The sequence below is a fragment of the Emys orbicularis genome, chromosome 1 (assembly GCF_028017835.1).
Source record: "Emys orbicularis isolate rEmyOrb1 chromosome 1, rEmyOrb1.hap1, whole genome shotgun sequence".
Classification (NCBI taxonomy): Eukaryota; Metazoa; Chordata; order Testudines; family Emydidae; genus Emys; species Emys orbicularis.
Window position 1 is genome coordinate 24025162 of NC_088683.1, and position 20895 is coordinate 24046056.

The following is a 20895-nucleotide window of genomic DNA, read 5'->3' on the forward strand; positions in this document are numbered from 1 at the left end:
GTCTTCTTTGAATTCCTTATAGGAGGGTGGTGTTGGAGACTTGTCAGTTGGCCTTGTTGATGATCACAGCTGAGGACTATGAGGGTGTTCACTTTGGCTGCTGCTTTGATCACTGTATGGTGGCTGGATTTCAGGGACTGTATAGCTGACCTCTTGGCAGTGGAGAGATTGTGGTGGATATGATGTTTCAGGATTCCACAGTCTTTTGTGATGTAATGATCAAGTGTGTCATTTCCTCCACTGATGGGTGTCCAGTCAGATAATTCTTTTTTATTTATGACTGTCGGTGGGGACATGGTAGTTCTGGTTGATGTCAACTTTGTTGTGAAGTAATTCTTTGAGAGAGAGTCAGCGAAAGAATTCTTCCAGTTCTCCACATGTCAGTGTGGTATCAGTTTCAATGGTGGGATAGGAGTTCAGTCCCTTGGAGAATACTGGTAATTCAGTTCCAGTTAGGGTAATTGTGATAGGCTGTTGATTTTTGGGGTGTTGTGTAGTGTCCATGTGGTAGGTCCTTGTGCCCTGGTTTATCTTGGAGGTGAAGTTCTGAGGGTTTTGGAGTTGTTGTTGTTATAGATGGTTCCACTTTTGTTTTTGTGTTGCATGGCTGTCAGCAGGTATTTTGATAGTTGTTTTGGGTTTCTTGTATGATCTCCAGGTAGGTTTCCTCACTTTTCCCTTCCATTGTGTGGGAGCATGTGATGATTTCTCGTTTGAGGTGGTCCCTTCCAGAATATGTGAGGTGCAGGAGATTGCACCTCAGTTTTTCTGAAATCCTTTTGCAGAGTTGTTCAGAGTTGTATGTGGTTGTCAGAGGGTTATAGATGGTGAGTTCTCTAGGGATGTTGTTTTGTTTCTTGCATTTGCTCAGGAAGTAGATGTTGCTGTTAAGTTTGTCTTCCATCTTCTTTGTGTTGTGGAGTTTCCATATCAGATGGCAAAATTGTTTTTTGCAGTGTTGTTGTTTTGGTTACAGTATATGAGAGGGACAAAGTGGGTGAAGTAATATCTTAAATACTTCACTTAGTTTGGTGGTTGGAAATGTTGCTCCAAAACTCTCTGCAGGAACATGATGCTAATTTCCTACTTGGTCTCCTTACGCAGCATCGGAATGTCAAAGTTTATATTGGAACAGGATGGAAACACATTCCAGAATGCAATGCTTGGGTATGGTTACTCCAAGTGTAAAGTATAATGGAGTTGTTTTTATAATATGTAAAGAGTCTGGGTCTGTAGTTGTCATACAGTGGTTTTCATATCTTAAACCCATATTACAACAGAAAAAAAGTTTCAGTACAGCTCTCCCATCTATCCATAAAGAAAGGTGATCCACCTGGACTGAGAACACACAATCTAAGGGACAGTTTCTGCTACCTCTACTCAGGTTGTGTAGCACCATTAGACTAGATCTATCTATGGCTATATTACTGAACACAATAGAAATTTAGTGGATTAGATTACCGTTAAATTACCTCATTTATGTGATAAACTTAATTACTGTACATTACTTCAACTCTGCATCTATTTGACAAGCACATTTAAATATAGGAGACCCTGGGGTGAAATCAGTGGACTTAGTTGCTGAGTAAGGTGTTACACAACAGGAATAAAGATGGCTGAATCTAGCTTTGGTCTTGTTGTATGTTAAAATGAGAAACAGTATGAAATTTAAGGTAGAGATATATGGATGTGTGCGCAGGCACATATAGCGTGTGCGGAAAAGAAAGCAAGAGTTTCATAAGCTGTAAGTATTCATGAATACAGTAAGATTTACAACAAAGTTTGCATGCTCTTATACTGTAATGATTGTCATTTTAAAACTAGCTTTTTGCCTTCGAGCTATCGGGGTAAAGACCTACAGGAAAACTACTGTCGGAATCCCCGAGGGGAAGAAGGAGGGCCTTGGTGTTTTACAAGCAATCCAGAGATACGCCATGAAGTCTGTGACATTCCTCTCTGTTCAGAAGGTAACATGACACAGTTGATACCATAGAAATGTCTCTTCTGCCCTGGAAGCAAGTATGTAACTGTTATTAGTTATTAGAGAGTATTTCTATTTGGGCTTTGAACAAAGAATGGCTCAATTCTTAGTAAGAATGACTGATTTAGCAAGAGGTGTTTGAGTAATGATGTGCTTATCACACAAATGAGATCATTTGAACAGCTCTCTAGTCCACTACAGATCAGCTAACAATTTCTGTTGTGTTCAGTACATTATGAAAGCACCTGTTGCAGGTCCGTAGTTAATGTTGAGTTGAGTTTTGCTAGATAATGGATTTGCGGATGAATTCTGAAAATTAATTATTGTTTCACCTTTCAAATGAGGCTCATGTGACAATCTGTAAGGAACATTGGTCAATGTAATTGCTGTAGAGCATTCTGATTGGGTGCGTTCCATCAACTGATATTTATAAATAAGAACATAAGAATAGCTATGCTAGGTAAGACTAATTATTTATCCTGTCTTCTGACAGTGGCCTGTGCCACTGAATGAACAGAACAAGGAAATTTCAAGTGATCCAGTTGTCCGTCCCAGCTTCCGTCAGTTGGAGGTGAAGGGACACCCTGAGTGTGGTGTTACATTTCTGACCATTTTGGCTAGTAGCCATTGATAGACCTATCCTCCATTAGCTTATCTAATTCTTTTATGAACCCAGTTACACTTTTGGCCTTCACAGCATCCCCTTGGAACAAGTTCCACAGGTTGACTGTGTGTTGTATGAAGAAATACTTCCAGTAAACCTGCTGCCAATTAACTTCATTCTGTCACTCCTAGTTCTTGTATTATGTGAAAGGGTAAATAACGCTTCCCTATTCCCACACCATTCATGATTTTATAGTCCTCTATCATATCCCCCATTAGTCGTCTATTTTCTAAGATGAACAGTCCCAATCTTTTTAATCTCTCCTCATATGGAAGCTGTTCCTTTCCTCTTATATTGATTTATTTATTTTGATTTTTATAGCATTAAATCCCATGCCTTCCCTTCGGCATGTCACAAAATGTGGTCAATGATATTCAGTATATAGATTCTAAGTGTTGGGCTCAGCAGTTCTACAGTTCAGGAATATATTAATATGACTGCCTTATTTACCTCAAATCCAAGCCCTTCTACCCTGCTAATCAGCCTATTCCCTTCTTTACTGCTGGCATTTGGAGTAAGCTTTGCAATATGCTAGGAAGGCTAACAAATCCAGGCTCTGTTGGACCAAGAACCAAAATTTACAGCCTGAATCTAAAGTGCGCTCCCGCTGGGATTAGACCTGCAGCTGAATGCAAGATCAAGGGCTTCTTGGCTGATGATTTGACTGAAGAATTCATTCTCTAACTGCCTAAATTATCATTTTCTAAGGCTTGGTCTACACTAGAAAATTAGGTTAATTTAGCTACATTGATCAGGGATGTGGATTTTCCAGGGTGAGTGGAATTGTTAAACTGACCCAAGTCCCCGAGTATACAGTGCTACGTTGATAGAAGAATTCTTCCATCAACCTAGCTACTGCATCTTGGGGAGGTGGATTACCTATGCCAATGGGAGAATCCCTCCTATCAGCATAGGTAGTGTCTACACTGAAGCAGTACAGCAGCTCAGCTATGCCACTATAATGTTTTTAGGGGTAGACAAGCCCTAAGTGATTTGTACATTTAAATGTAAATGTATATTTATACACCTCTACCCCGATATAACGCTGTCCTCGTGAGCCAAAAAATCTTACCGCATTACAGGTGAAACCGCGTTATATCTAACTTGCTTTGATCCACTGGAGTGCGCAGACCTGCCCCTCCGACTCCCCCCCGGAGCGCTGCTTAACCGCATTATAGCCGAATTCGTGTTATATCGGGTCATGTTATATCGGGGTAGAGGTGTATATAAATGTAATGTGTATATATAAATTAGTTACCCCTTTTTGACCCAAAGTTCAGGGCCCTGGGGATATTTCAGTTGGGAGCAGAAATTGATGATGGAGTCTAATACATTCTTTGATGCAATCTTGTTTATTTACAAGGAGTGTACATCATCCTGCTTCTCTGAATGAAGGAGGAACCAACAGCAATAGGACCATGTGCTCAGGGTCTAACTGATCGCCATATTGGGGGTCGGGAAGGAATTTTCCCCTGGGTCAGATTGTCAGAGACCCTGGGGTTTCTTTATGCCTTCCTCTGCAGCATGGGGCATAGGTCACTCGCAGGTTTAAACTAGTGTAAATAGTGGATTGTCTATAACATCACGTCTTAAAAACATGATTTGAGGACTTCAGTAACTCAGCCAGAGGTTAGGGGTCTATTACAGGAGTGGGTGGGTGAGGTTCTGTGGCCTGCAATGTGCTAGATGGTTATGATGGTCCGTTATAGCCTTAAAGTCTATAAATCTATAAGGAGTGGATTCTTAGCTTACCGGTCCAGGCATCTTTTAATCCAGCATGCCTGACCCAGACCATTCCTAAATTTCTCGTAGGGTCACTGTATGTTTACAAATTTCAGCTTTGTTTTCTTCAGGCTGTCTCTGTTTCTCCCTGGTTCTGTGTTCTGCCCCTGCCTACTCACCTACAGACTTACCAAAACAAACCCTTCCACCCACACAATCCAAAACAATAACCCTTTTGCCTTAAGTGGGTGATTATGATTAATTTATCCTTATCGTTATGCTAACTAATGCGTGCATTCACACCTATTAATCTCAATTTGGTTTTAACTTTATCCATAATCAGGTTTCATCACAACTTATGTGTACATATATTTATATAATTGTCACACAAGCAGGTATCACTTATTTAATCAACAGTAACATTTCCTGCTTGGTGTGTGCTTTATCAAAACTTAGATCTAGGTCTTCATTTAACACTCAAACTAATTTCTATAAGGGCCCAAGAAAGATGCTGGGTATGTAAATGCCTCAAATGCTTCCATCCAGATGCATCCAAAGTAACTTGATTGTGAACTAACCTGGCACCAAATCTAATCATCTGACAAGATCTTAAAAGGAACCCACAGTGAGACGTTATTTTGAAGGGCGTTTTTTACACCTGTCAAGTATCAGAGGGGTAGCCGTGTTAGTCTGGATCTGTAAAAAGTGACAGAGTCCGGTGGCACCTTATTGGAGCATAAGCTTTCGTGGGTAAATACCCACGAAAGCTTATGCTCCAATACGTCTGTTAGTCTATAAGGTGCCACCGGACTCTTTTTCGCTTCTTACACCTGTGTGAAACTGATGATCTAGAAAGTATTATTTTTATAATATTATAATTCTCTGTGCAGGACAGCTTGAGTTTATGACAGCAATTTCTTTCTACTAGTGTTATGAGCTACTAACATACTATTTTTTGTTTTCAGTTGAATGCATGACCTGCAATGGAGAAAGTTACAGAGGGCCAATGGATCACACTGAATCAGGCAAGGAATGCCAGCGCTGGGACCTTCAGAGACCACACAGGCACAAATTCAGACCAGAGAGGTAAAATACTTCTTCACTGTTTTCTTTTAAAAATTACACATATTCTGGTACTCGTTAGGCCTAACCTCAGCTGGTTTAAATCAGCTGCATTGAATTTTATGGAGATATGCTATGTGAATTTACATGGTCTGAGGAGATACGTATGTCTGTATACTCAGAGTGAGTGACGTCACTAGAAAAAACCCTAACATCATAACATCAACAAAATAAATAATAATAATTACTAGTAGTAGTAATACTTTACACCTACCAGAGATCTCAAAGCCCTTTACAAATACTGATGAATTTAGCCTTCCAACATTAATAATTTACAATATATCCATTTACTTCAATAATGAATAGCTAAACCCTATGCAATTATCAGTCTTAATTCTCTAGTTTATGTTGCGTAAGGTGTTAAAAAAAATCAGCACTGATTTTCATCCTGGAAAAGCAATTATGAATGGTTAAGTTCAGCATTTTATGATCATAGATTTGTGTTTTGGACAACAACTTGATGAGATATAGATATAATGCCAAAAAAGTGAGTCAGAAATAGCATTAAAAAACTGCAGACAAGAAAGGTTTTATTCTAGTGCGTGAAATTCACCAAAGTGCAGACAGCCATCTGCAACATTTACACTCCCTTCTGGAGAGGCTATGTGGGTGGGTTTAGGCCACACATAAAGGCCTTTGAACCCTTACTGCATTAGGGAGGGGGAACCTTACACGGGCTCAGACTGAAACAAGCCTTTCTGAAAAATTTGATTTTGATTAAGCCCATTTATAAAATAGGTAAAATAATGCTAACCTACCTCACAAGAATGTTGTTGGGATTAATTCATATCTGCAAATATCTGAGATCTTCCTCTGAATGTGTCCATATAAACTACCAAGTATTAATAATGAAATGTAGTCATTATGCTTTAAAATAAGGTACTGGTAGCTTTAGGCTATGTCTACACTACAGCTTATGTCAGCATAATTTGTGTCGCTCAGGGGTGTGAATAAACTAGAGCTATCCGGGAAAAAGTAGTCTGAGACCTACTCTACACTACAGTAAGGTCGATGTAAGGCACTAAAATGTAGCTCCCACCGATGTAACTCGCCCACTTTACTGACTTCATAACTCCACCTGCACGAGAGGCGTACCACTTAGGGCTACGTAATTAGACTGACGCAGTGTCAATGTGGACACTGTTGCTTACATTCAGTGTTGCTGCCTTTCAAAAGCCATCCCACAATGCCCCACGCTGACAATTAAATCAGTGCAAGCACTCCTGGTGAGGACAAGCACCGCTGACACAAGGAGCGTAGCATGGACATGCAAAACCAATTTATTTACTGTAGTGGCTGTATGTCAACATAGCTTAGGTCAACTTAATTTTGTAGTGTAGACTTGCCCTAAGGGTGGCATCCTGGCATCACTGATGTCCATGGGAATTTTGTCATTGATTTCAGTGGAGCCAGGATTTCATTCTGGTGCTTGGATGATTTAGTTGGGGATTGGTCCTGCTTTGAGCAGGGGGTTGGACTAGATGATTTCCTGAGGTCCCTTCCAACCCTGATATTCTATGATTCTATGATCCTGCTTTGTGCTCTGCACAGACACACTGTTGCATCTTCATGGAATCTCATTGAGACTGACGTGGCTTGGCGTTGGGACAGCAGTCCCTCTGTATGGAGCACAACGCAGGACTGTGGCTTATATTCATGTATAGCAGAGAAATACTGAGACGAACCAGTACAGTTTAAAATCTGTCTGTCTTTTCATTACAACCTCCTGATTTATATCCCTGGTATGGAAATGCCTTTATACAACAACTTGACCTACACGGTTGTAGCCTTGGACACAAAAAATTGGAATATTTATGAACAGTAAAAGTTTTAGCCCCCACAAAACACTATTCAATTTTTTTTAAGTGTGACAAATCAGAGGGCCAAATTAATCACTGGTGTAATTTAATTTACAACAGTATACTCATGTCAGGGATGCATTTGGGATGTAAACTTCAACATGAACAAATAAATAAGGATCGTCCATTGGTGTTAAAGAGCAATCTTGGTCTGTTTGAAAAAAATATGCAATATTCAGAACTTCAATGGCTAACTCTCTTCAAACCTAGAAATGGACCTGTCTCTGACATTGGAGCAGTGTCTTGTTGCTTTCTTAGCCACTGAAGTCAAGGTTACTACTGCTGCTTCAGAGGGAGGATGGGGAAAAACAAATAATAAACCTAACAAAAATCACTAAGGAGGTGTAACGGGGATCTGAAAGATCTCAGGAATCCTGAGAATCCTCCTCTGATCCAAGCGGCAGACTATGGCCCAGGGTATGTTTGGGGGAAAGAGACCTGGAGACTGGACTAACTCCTACAGGGCCATTACATAATTCTCAGCGACATAAATCTGAGATTGGGTTGGCCAGATTGCAAACCCATCATCCAGTTTATCCCTGCTTGTTGTGGCTACCTGTGAGGGAAGGGACACTAAATGGTCTTCTGCTGTAGGGACTAAAATAGCTACTAGTTGACTCCCAGGGACATGGAAAGGAGCAAGCAGATCTGAGAACACTGTAGGCAAAATCAATAACCGAGCAGGACAACTTTTTCCCCACCCACTCTCTCTGCATGTGAGCAAATGAGGGAGGTAAACTGGAGTTCTTCTGTTCCCCAAGGTTAGAGGAAGTCTAAAAGGGCTTCTTTCCCACCCCACTGATACTCAGATTAGCTTTGTACCCTAACACCCTCCTGCAACCAAGGTCATCTGTAGTCCTTGCAGGGAGCAGTTCCCTAAGAATCTATTTATACTCAGGGTATAAAAGATGTCAGTGGATAGTGCTGGAAATTTCCCCATTTCTCTGTCTATATGGCTTGATCCTGCAAGATGCTGAGCACTCTGGTGATGATTGTTAAGCCATAAATGATGCAATTGAAGTTAAGTCTTTGCCTAAGTGCCTTGCTGGATTGGGACCGGAGTGCTCAGCACCTTGCAGGATTGAGCCCTTAGTGTACAGTTACATGATGGCCTTTAGGGGAAATGGTTCTGATGATCCTACCCCCTCCCCTGGCCCCATCCCAGGGACTGATCGGTTGTGGGGGTCAGAGGAAGGTCCTTGGAGATATCAGGGTACTTTTAAACTTCACCCCCTCTCCCAGTTTAGAACTTAGCAATTGTCTTGAAGCAGTAATGAGTATCGTGGAGCACAGTTGCTACTGCGGATAAAAAGCTCTCATGTTGCTATAGCCCTGTCTCGTCACCCCATTCTGCAGGGTTCAATGACAATAATGATTGAACCCTCTTTCAATTCTCTCCCTACCCCACCTTTCAAACCCTGCTGTAGCAGAGGGATTTATCCCAAGGAAGGCAGGATTGTACAAACAGACTTTGGGATGAGTGTATGGTGGGTAGAGAACCCTATCGGCACACCTTTGTAAATCACGTGTAAATCATGTCCTCATGAGAAGCACATCTGCTTGCAGTTGTGGGAAGGTCTCAGGTTCATAGGTAGTTAACATTTTTGTCCCCTTAAATAAGTTTTCACAGTAGTCCCTTGGGCAAGCCGATTTTTTGTTCTCTTTCAAACATGCTGCAAAAAACCTGCAAAACCAAAGCATTTTGCATTTATTGGCAATAAATACATTTTACATTTATCCCCGCATTTGGAAGTTTATGGCTGCTACTATGACCATTTAGATAAAGTAAGTCTCCTTATTATGTTCCCCCCACTTGTCCGTTTAACAGAGGCGAGACAAACATGGAAACAATTAAAATAACACGACAGTTTCAAACCTTGACAAGATAAAGGGAGAGGGAAGTTTTAAATATTTTTTGCAATGCTGGAAATGAGGGCATGACCTAGAACAAGCTGTGTTACCAAAATGGAGCTATCATTAGTCACAAAGCAATTGAAAATAGCTTCCAGTTTGAACCCAGGGTTGTTGCACTAGAGAACCTGTTTTCTTAATGAGTCTGGCATGCCAGGCAGTGTTTATATAATCCACACTTCATTTGGCTGTTTGGAAAAAAAAAACGTGAGGCTTGTGTGTCTGTCAAGGGATGGCCATGCTCTAGAGTGAAGCAATTAGCTGAGTTACCCCATCTGGTGTCCTGCATGTTACCAAAGCTGAGTCTCCCTCTCCAAGGGCCTGATTCTGCTCAGTGCTTCCTAGGAGGTTTCACCCTCATTTTCCTCTATGGGAGTAGAGGGTATTCCCCAACCCCACACGATCAGGTCCCAAGCCAGCAGGCACTGTATCAAACTTGTCTGAGATGGAATTGGTTCTTTACACGTCTTGTGCATGCCTGTATAGTGTTGCCAGACGTGCTGAACACATTTGTTGGTGTGGTTTGCAGATATCCTGACAAGGGCTTTGATGATAATTACTGCCGCAATCCCGATGGCAAGCCAAGACCATGGTGCTACACTCTTGACCCTGACACCCCGTGGGAGTTCTGTGCAATTAAAACGTGTGGTGAGTTAAAGCAAAAATTTATTGCTTCCTTTTCCCATTCCCAAATCTGGACTCAAATAGTCTGTTCTAAGTGGGTGGGGAATATAACTGTTTTTGTCCATTCATTGTGCTTTGCTTAATTTTAAAATAAAGCAAAGAACAGTCCTTACAATCTCATCAATAGTCTGCATAAGACATAATCAGCAATGCATTATTTAGCACTTTTTATAGTTATTCTATTAATACACATGTCACAGGGTAGCATGCCACACTCCCACCTCTTCCACAAACACAGACTGCACTGAGATGTCTTCCTTGTAAATACCACGGTGCGGTTTATTTATAGTATTTTAATCCTTCCACCAATCCATAGCAGTGTCTCCATACCTCTAGAGACCGTATCTTAACTTTCTAACCCCTTCTCCCAAATAGAGGAAGGGGTTAAGGTGGCTCTAATCAGAGGGACCCCTTGGTCAAGCTCGCCTAGCTTTCTGTTCCTCTCCTCTTTTTCCCCTTGAGCATGCCTAATTGGATCATTCATTCACCAACCCCAATCTGGCCTCATAGTCAGGTACACCTTGTCCAATTAGGACTTCTCCAGGCAAACCTAATTAATACTAATAATGGTGCCTAGAGTGCTGGCTCAAGTGCTAGCCCTCATCACTCTGTCACATGTCTCCTCCCTTTTTCCAGTGGAAAGATACGTCTTCTCCCTCACTTCCCTCCTTTTCTAGAGGTACTACTAGGCCTCTGCCCCGCCTTGCCCTCAGGGTGTTTGTCTTGGATCTTGTTATAAGGTCCATCCATTCTCCACCCACAAAAATCACATTTGGTGGGTAAAGGTTGTCCCCATAATTCTGTTTCTGCCCACAGTTTGTCACACCAAGGGCAATCTGTTGGGCTGTGCTCACAAGGAAACCAAAATTAAAAGAACATTAATGTTGCACAATCAAGCACAGAGTAATTAGGAAATGCCAAAATTAAGGTTGCCTATGCAATCTTAATTCCACCCCTTTGGGTGTATGTATTATGATACAGACTTCAATTACATAATCACATACACATTTTTAAACAGGGCTCCTACCTCATTCAGTGTTTAGGATGGATAGTGCTCACTGAATGGGCAGCTATTCAATATTTTTATCCTTGTTCAATATGTGATCTCCTGGCTTGCTTATTGGACACAATTCAAACCCTCCTCTGAAGACAGAATTATTCATTTCCTTATGGGATTTCTATAGTATTCATCACTATAGTATTTGAGTGCTTCATAAACATGAATACATTTATTTTCACAACGCCCTTGTGGAATAAGGGGTGCTATTATTCCCCATTTTACTGATGGGAATCAGGCACAGAGAGATTTAGATGAAAAGTGTCTACTAACTCTGAGTGCCAGTTTGAGCTGATTTTTAGTGTCCTTAGTATTATATAGCACTTTATATGTTCAAAACACAGCTCCCACTGACTTGTGTTGCAGTTGTGAGTGCTCCGCACTTCTGAAAACCGGGTGTCTCAAGTTGGGCACCCAGAGAATAAGGAACACATAATTAGTGGCCACCTGTGAAAAGTGTGGTATAAGTGACTTGCCTAGCATCACACAGGAAATCTGTGGCAGATGCAGAGATAGAATCTAGCTCTCCAGGGCAGCATTCAACTGCCTAAACCATGAGACAATCCTTTCTCTTCTTGCAACCCCTGCCTCCTTCACTATACACCTTTCAACTTCAGTATCAAATGAATCAGGGATCCTGCAGACAATACTCTTTTTTACTACACAACCATGATGCATCCCCAGAGCAGGTCCATCCTGTGCACTGAATGAGACGGGTCCTTTGGAAAAAATAGACTGGAATCACATAGTTAAGGGCTCTGCCATAATGCACATGCACAAGCGACCAAATTAAGGTCACACAGGGAACTTCAATTTTGGCATTTCCTGACTTTTGAGTGCTGGACTTTGCTACCTTAATGTCGTTTTTAACATAGTTTTTTTCTGTGTAAGGATATATGTACTTATGTCTTGAGAGCTCTTTATGTGCAGTACTATTCTTCAGAGAGATTGTGGCTTTGGTAAGGTTTCATGGTTATAAATGACATCAGAATTTGTCACAGTTAATTTTAAAGGTTAACTGATGCTGTTAAAAATCCACACCATCAGACCATTTATCCATGCGGAAGCTAAATTTATTTATTTGTGGATTTAAAGAAAAGAAAAGAAAAACAGTTGAGTGAACTTCTATGATTGTTTGTTTTAGTTTTCATAGTCCTCTGCAATTTTTGGTTTTGACTGAGACCAGAAAAAGCCATTCTTGTGGTATTTTCAACTAGCCCAAAATGAGAGAGAACTGGAAATTGTATGAACAAATATGTTCTTCCAGTTTTCTAGCCCCTCAATGGTCAAAGTGTGGATAAAACATCTGGGGCCACATTCTGCCTTGCACCCCTGTATAACGTCCAAGAGGCTGCACACAGTGTAAAAGCAGAATTTATCTCCTTAACTTTTGGGTTCTTGTCCAATTTAAACTTCTCAATGTTTTCAAATTTTGCCCATCAATACTTCTGAACAGTCCATAGTCACTTGTACAGTACTAGTTTTATGCTACTGTAACCTTTTTGGCCATGACTCACTTCTCATTTACCCTGTATTTATGCTGGTGTAACTCTGTTGACTACAGTGATGTTACTCCTGATTTATTCCTTGATGTAGACCATCACTTTGAGCCTAATTCTGCTTTCACATGGATCAGCGTCAGTCTAGAATAATTCCACTAAAGTCAGAGGCGTTACATCATTGTAAAAGTGGTGTAAAGGAAAGGACAATTTGCCATGCTGTATGATGTCTGTAAAGGGGGTGCCCAGACCAGTGGCAACTTACTTGGAAGTGACCCTGCTGCCTTATGGGATCAAAAATAGTGGCTTCAAAAATCTATACATCATTTCATGTGTGACCTTGTGCCGAAAGAGCTCTCCTGTGAACTTAAGCACCTTCTTGTATCTGGACTTTTTGCTACCTGAGCATCCGACTTTGGCCTCTAAGAACAACTGGGAAGTTATTAAGCCAAAGACATCATTTAGTTTGGACCTAGTTTTTGTCTTAAATATAAAACAGTTGAGTCTTTACACCTAGTTTAAAGATTGTGAAGAGCAATTTACTTATTCGTTTCTTTAATCTTTATTTTTTACTGGGTAGTTCTTTCCACAACCAGTGGGGGCGCCCAGAAAAATGGGCGCCCCTAACCCGCTCCCCTCGCCGGGCACTCCTGCCACGGAGCTGGGTCAGGGCGCAGGGGCTTGCCCCACTCTGCGTGTCCACCTGACCCTCCTGCCGGGGAGTGGGGGAAGCCCCCACGCCCTGACCCCACTCCCTGGCAGGAGTGCCAGGCGGGCGGGGAAGGGCAAGCCCCTGCACCACAACCCCACTCCCTGGCAGGAGGGCTGGGCAGGTGGAGCGGGGCAAGTGGGGGTGGGGAAGGGTTGGAGAGGACTGCAGGTGGAAGAGGTGAGGAGGGGCCCCCACTTGCTCTGGCTCAGGGCCCCACAAACTCCTAATCCACCTCTGTCCACAGCTACTTTCAACATGTGTATTTTATTGAATAATCAGTCTCTGTTGTAACATATTCATATACTTTTTTTCTTGTAGTGGAGCTTTTATTACTAAAAAATTTGTCTAAGTTATAATTTCTGACGGTTTTTACAAATGCAACTTTTATAAATGTTTATCCTTTGGCATTTCCCAAGTTGATGTGTCAGTGCTCTGAAGATTCACATCTGGCTTTGGTGGTCACATAAGCTTAACAATCAATGTAACTCTTAACATTCACAGTCTGATCCAATTTTTTTAAAGACATATGCTAGGGGATCTTTTCCAAACTCTAGTAATGGCTCCGCCTCCCCCAACAGTCCAGATTATGTTAGAGTCTTGAAGAAATGCAATCCCAGTACCAGCCCTTCTAAAAATAAATGGCCTACATTAATGATCCTGAGCACTTTGCTCTTGATATTGTGATGAAGTTGGGCTCTCTGCATTGGGTACACAGTCTTCTTTTTGATCTTCATCTGACAGGAGGAATTCCACACTTGAAACTAAATTTTCATTATAGTAAATGGTAGTGTTCTGTGTAAGGGTGAATATGTAAAAGATGCATGCACAATACAAAAGTTCCTTAGAATCAGGCAATTTATCAATTTCACAGTACTAATCAGACAATAGTAGCAAGCAGTGTTCTAATCTGTATACTTTTACAGCAGGAAAAAAAACTCCACTTCTTTAAAATCTTCAAAACTTGAATAAAACTCAGATAAATATGAGTTTTTTCCATAAAATGATGATGGATGTTTTAGTGCAGTGGTTTTCAAACTGGGATACACATACCCCTAGGGGTACGTGAGCTCTCATCAGAGGGTACATGGGAAAAATCCTATAATGGCCAACAATACATTTTATTTAGTAAGACTTGGCAAGCTAATCAAGTTGAATCTCCTTTCAATTAATACTGCAGCAGCGTTGGTGTACCTCAGAATCAGAGGGTTTCAAACTGTGGGGTGCGCCCCCGTAGGGGCCTGCAGAGTAATGTTCGGGGAGGGGGGGGAGCTTTTTCAAAACTTTGAGCTGAGTAACCCCTTGAGTTACAATTTTTGGTTGCGCCTTGCCCCCACCCAGACAGACTGAGTGGCTCGCTGAGGTGAGTCAGGGGGTGGAGGTGGCACTCCTTCCTTGAGCTGCCTGGCCTCACCGGCCCAAGCTGCCTGGCATTGCCGCTTGCTCCCCTGAACTTTCCTCCATGCTCCCCTAGAGGTATGTGTCCCACAGTTCGAAAAGCTCTAGAAGTTGTTTCTCAATAGAAGGCAGAAATCTGAGGGGGCACGTGACCCTGCATGCCCCCCCACCGCACGCATTGCTTCTGCCTATCTCAGATAGGGGTATGCGGTAAGCTACATTATTTGGAAAGTTGTATGTAGCCTAAAAAGTTTGAAAACCACTGTTTTTGTGGTTAGGACAGTAGGTGAGGTTTTGGAAATCCTGGGTTCAATTCCTTGCTCAACCACAGACCTTGGGCAAGTCACTTAGTCTCTCTGAGTACCTCAGTTCCCCATCAGTAAAATGAGGATAATGGCACTTCCCTACCTCACAAGGATGTTGTGAGGATAAATAAATTGAAAGTTGCGTGGTGTTCAGATACTAGGGTAGTGGGGGCTGTGGTTAGATGTTTGGCTGCATATGTGTGTTCTCCCTGTGTGCTGCCCCAGCCAGCACAGCAGACCTTGAGGAACCACCCAATGACCACAAAATCCATTAAGGTACGAAGGCGCCAGGCCAGGTTTATTGTTGACAAAGCACAGTAATAGCATCTGGCAGACTCTACGAGGATACTAAGACGTGTATACCCGTGACGATGGACGCAGCTCAGTGAAAGGCGGGACTTTCCATTCCCCACTCAGCTGGACAAAGATATTCCCTTTGAGATGCATTTTTATACCCTGATACAAATAAGTTAGTACTGCCTCTGACATAGTTAGTTACTGCCCCCTGACGTGGCTACTTATTAACTTGTACACGTTGGTTCGATCAAAACATCTTTATTACGTACTGTTATCCTGACCTTATCTTTAAGGAGGGGTCAGTGTGTTCCTGTTATCCTTGGGGATGTTTTTGCATCATCCTTAATATTGGGATGTTCTGGTACTACTTGATATCAGGATGTGTTTGCGTGAGTACTCTGTGCTTAGCACTTCTGAGGAATGAGTATTTTTGCAATATTAGCCCTATTCTTGCCAGATTGTGTGAGCCGGTCCTGCCTCATACCAGGCCTCTGATACAAGAGCTTATGTCTCAGGCTCTCTTCCTACTACAGGGGCCATATAAGTACTAAAGGTTGATGATGAAACCTCATAATAAAAAAAAACTAGATTGATAATCAATTACTGTAGTATCTTCTCTAAATTAATCTGAAATTGCCTTTTGCTGCTATTATTACTATAATTTGTTGGCCCAGAACTTACTGTGTGTTAGAGCAGCTTTGCATAAACTGCCTTAGAGCTGGTTTACCCGGCTAACACGTGATTCCTCAGCACAGGTGAATTCTTGGCTTACAGTCACCTTTGTGCTCCCTCCCTCATACTCCACCCAAGCTTCACTGAGTACACCTCTCAGCAGCAGCTCAGGATTTGGTACATAGCATGCATTCGTGTATATAACACAATAAATCCTGTCTCTGCACCAAGGCGTTTGCAGTTTAATTCAGAAATATGGTATGTGAAAGAGTTCACATGCAAGAAGGCAACATTTTTGGTGATGAAATCAATGTAGGGATGACTTCATAAAATAAATGTATGTTTAGGGAAGGATTTGAAGGGGCAGAAGGAGGGGACTTGGTGTATCAGAAACTGAAGTCTCTTTCAAGCACAGTAGACAGTATAAAAATGAAGACATAAAGCCAAGAGTGTGAAAATGAGATGATGGGAACAATAAGGATTAGAGATGGATTCAAACTGCAGAAGCTGGATCTGGATTGAGGTTTTGAGCACACAAGTTGGTTTGAAGTTGTTCACATATGTGGATGTGGTTTTGGCTTGGGCCAATTTCTAGTTAGGCGAGAAGATACAAAGGAGCATTAAAATAGTCAGAATGGGTGTAGGAGGAAATGAGAGCAGAGATGGAAGCAGGGACAGGGATTGTGAAGAGGAGATAAGGACAAGGAATTTGGGATTAATGGGAAAGGAGAGTGGATGCCTGTTATAATAATCAGAGGTGGGGGGTGGACACAGTAACATGGCTAGAGTGACAGAGGAAAAGGATACAGTTAGTTGGCCTACACGGGAGGTGAGAGGAGACATTTTTTGGGAGCACAGAGAGGAGGAGGCTGCAGATGTCAGTCAGTGTGAGAAGTATTGAAAGCCTAGATCAGAGTAGAAGGGACAGAGAAGAAAGGGTTATGTTTGGAGGTATTAAAGAGGAAGAGGTAATAGGACTCAGTGAGTGCCTGGAGGCGATGGGAGAAGGAGAAAGAGGAGAAATAACAACAAGGTTGGTAGTGTGGGTCAGAGGGACGATGGTGCTGTTGTCAACACTGATTGGGAGGATAAAGAAATGGAACTCCTCTATTTTTGCCAACTAAATTTTTTAGAAGCAGAGATTCCCTTGCTGATTTGAATGCTGAGCTGTGACTTAGGGCTTGTCTATTCAGGGAGTTTAAATGAATTAACTAAAGCTGTGAAGTTAAAGTGCATAAATTAAAACCTCCATGTGGATACTCTCATTCAGAAGTAAAGTTTGTTGTAGTTTAATCCTCCTAAGCAACAATGCACCAAGGTCACTTTACTTCTGAATGAGAGCATCCATGCAGGTGTTTAGTGCACTTGGATTTATGCACATTAACTTCAGACCTTCACTTAATTTGTCTTGACTTTCCTGAGTGTCCACATGTAGGCAAGCCCTTCGAGTGTCTTGCTGAAACAAACTACACAAATAAAGAAAGTGCAACTCAAGCTTCAGATTTACTTAACATACAGATGTTTATAGAAGTGAGTCAGTGGGAAGAGACTGGTGTTTAAAATTTGATAGTTACCTCCCACTTAATTTTACAATGAGGCCTAATAGAGGGTTATTACAGTGTTCACTGTGTGTAACTATGTATTATTTTCTATCGCTTTATAAAGACTCCATCTCTCTACTTGTAGCATACTTTTCAATATGATATGTAGGAGTTCTGTTTAATCTAGAGGTGAGATTCAGGGTCAAAATTTGGATCCATATCTGGATTTTGAACACACTAAATATAAAGGGGTTTTGGATTCAAAGCTTTTCAGCCCATTATAGAGGTGGGGAAAACTCTGAAATGTGTATCTGGATTCCAGACCGAGCTAATTGTTGGTGTTCACATTCAGGCTGTAGCATGTGCCAAGATATGACCCTCTGTGGGTTTTTTGGGGGTTCAACTCTAATTTATTCCTTAGTTATCCCTCAGGCAATGTAGATTAAAATTGGCGCTACATGGTTCTTCCACACCAATGCTATAAAGCAGGTGTTTTTTCCTCTGCTGTGCTGTATATCATAATAAAGCTACCAAGCACATAGAAGGGGTTGAGGAGCCAATGTTCAAAATATAGGGGAGGAAAGTGACCCGAGCTGTGGTATAGCCTAGAATTTCAAATTGAATAATAATGCAGGGCATGAGTTAAGGCTCTTTTGGGGCAGCTTTACTATGCATGTGCAGCACCTGCTCAACAGATCACCCCAGCTTCTCACTGAACTTTGCAGCATTACACAGGTCACATTTTATTATGACTGAGTTGTTTTAGAACAGTTCCTCTACTGTATTAGGCACAAACCTGCTTGTCTTTAAAAAACAGGGACAAATTCTTCCCCCATTTACACCCTGGTAATCCCATTGACTCGAACGAGTGTTGCACTGGTATCATTGAGAGCAGAATTTGGCTCTGTGGGTTCATTGCGAATTACCTCTATACTCTTCTATGTCTCTTCTATACTCATTTCTTTACTGTGAAATTCTCCAGGGAAGGAACAATGTTAATGTTGACTGCTCTTTTCCTACCCTAGTATTGTTGTGAGGAGTAGGATCGAGAAGATCATCCTCAGTTTGCCATGCAAAGCTCCAGATTGTACGCTTGTCCTTCCTCCCAAAATTCTATATGGGTTTTGTTTTTTCTGCACAAGGGCTTCCTTTAATAAGTAGTTCACTTAAAGATATCAAAAGAGAGACAATTTTATGAAAAATTGGTACTTTTGCATTTTTGAAACTTTTGTGTTTTTGCGTTAGGGGTGTGATGGTGAAAGTGTAGAGGCGTAGAAGGGATGTGGGAAAATCTGTCACAGCTTTCCGAATTAGTCAGTGATAAAATTAATAGGGTTCCTTTTGGTCCTCAAATTGTAAGAAATAGTTTCATTCAAGTTCCAAAAAATGACAAATTAATGACAAAATTATTTCTGCTAACAGTTACAAAACTTCATAGGACAGCGTTAATATATAACACAAAGCACTTTTTATAAAAATGTAAAAACATAACACAGAATCATATTCCCTTTGAAGTCAGTTCTACCTTTTTACTAATTAAGGCCCTGATCCTGCCAAACACTTAAGCATGTGTAACTTTAAGCACTTGAGTGTTCCTATGGAACTCAATGAGACTAGTCATGCAATTAAATTTAAATGTGCATAAATGGTTTGCTGGATCAGGGACTAAGACCTGATCCTGAAAAGCAATCCATGCAGGACTTTTTGCAGGACTGGGACCTGATAGAGTTGGGTGGATGGGATACTGTAAAAAAAGAAATAATCATTTAGATTTTTGGGGGCCATATTCATATGCCTTTTGTATTTTGCCTTTTGCAAATGTTCATGGAAAATGCATTTTAAAGTTGCATCCTTGAGAATTTCCAGAAGCCAAATTTTAAATTTGGAGGCTTACGTATTGGTACCAGAAGTGCCTTCTCATCCAATCAGGGAACCGAAATAATACTTTGTGACTTACCTGACTAATTGGAACTAAAGGACACAGCTCAATTTATGGATATCAAGTTCCAAATACACTCAGCTCAGTTTATGATCAATACACAGAATAAATGTTGAGGAATAATATAATTAAATTAGTTCAAAGTCTGAGGAAATTGCAATCTATTTGCAATTATTCTAAAGGGGTGGGGAAGGATAAATTCAGTGGATAAATTGTTCATTGTGAATAATTCACTCAGCTCTGCTAATTAATCGTCACAACAGCCCTGTTTTATAATATTATTATATAACATTGTAAAGGGTGAAACCAAGATGCAGAGAGGTTAAGTGACTTGCCCAAAGTCACACATTTTATGAGTGGCGGAGATGGGGTTATTAGACCAGCAGCTTCTGGTTCTATCACTCGCCTCAGTGGGTCACGGCAGTCCTCAGTCTAGCCCCTTCCTCCAAGGGCAAATGGCAGTCTGGCTTAGCCACTCATACTGGCAAGTGGGGGGAAAAGGGGTGGCCCAGCCACTTACTGCCCTCCTCCAACTCTCCTCCACTGCCTACTTCCCTGGGCCCCTTCCCCATAGTCCCAGCACCTTCTCTGCCCCTTTGTGTCAGGGCCCCAGTCTGGCAGTCGTCAGCCTAGAGCTCTCCAAGCCTCTGCTAACCCTGCCCAGCACTGGTCTGTCTTAGGTGCTTCTCTAAGAGACAGTTCTTCTCCCTTGCTTTATTTATAAAATCAATAAAAATATTTTTAACAATTGAAAACTAAAGAACAGCTACTCTCTTTAGTGAATCCACCCTAGAGGATGCATTTACCAGCTTGCAGAAACCTAGGTATGCAAGGGATATCACTATGGCCTTTTGGCTTTGGAATGAACTTGGAAATCATAACTTCAGTGCAGAGGGGCAACTTGTGCAGATGGACTGCCTTGGGAAGGGGAGACAGGCAATTAATCTGACTATGAAGCAGAGGTAAAAGCAGGGCCGGCTCTGGCTTTTTTGCCGCCCCAAGCACACAAAAAAACAACCTGCGGGGGGGCCGGAGCAGCAAAGCACACACACACACACACAAAAAAATACCCTGCGGGGTGGCCAGAGCGGCAAAGCAGGAAGAAAAAAAAGAAAAAAAACCTGCAGGGCGGCCGGAAGGGAAAGCAAAGCAAAAAAAAAAAAACCTGCAGGGCGGCCGGAGCCAGGGTGCAGGGGGACTCTCTGTGCTGCAGACGTGCAGCAGAGTGTGCGCCCGGTCTAGCAGGGGGGAGGGGAGGGAGCGGGGTGGGAGAGAGAAGGGGGCGGCCAGGGCTTCAGCGGGGCGCTCGCCACGCGGCCCCTCCCACCGCGCCGCCTGCCAGGAGGGCTCTGTGCCACTCCGGTTGGCTGGGAGGGAAGGACGCGGGCTGCCCTGCCAAGTTTGCTGCAGGGCACTCCCCTCCTCCGCACTGCCGCCCCCTACAGGGCAGCCAGAGCGGCAAACCAAAAAGAAAAAGAAAAAAAAAGGGCGGCCGGAATGCCGCCCCTTGGAATTTGCCGCCCCAAGCACGAGCT

General features: G+C 42.1%; 1 protein-coding gene across 1 annotated transcript in view; it reads left to right on the forward strand.

Annotated features, from left to right (window-relative positions):
• The window catches only part of HGF (hepatocyte growth factor), a 59592-nt gene that overhangs the window by 12229 nt on the left and 26468 nt on the right, over window positions 1-20895 (forward strand). Inside the window, exons 5-7 of the mRNA XM_065417057.1 lie at window positions 1825-1967; window positions 5333-5453; window positions 9789-9907. Of these exons, the coding sequence (XP_065273129.1) occupies window positions 1825-1967; window positions 5333-5453; window positions 9789-9907 (383 nt within the window). The remainder of the gene's footprint in view (window positions 1-1824; window positions 1968-5332; window positions 5454-9788; window positions 9908-20895) is intronic.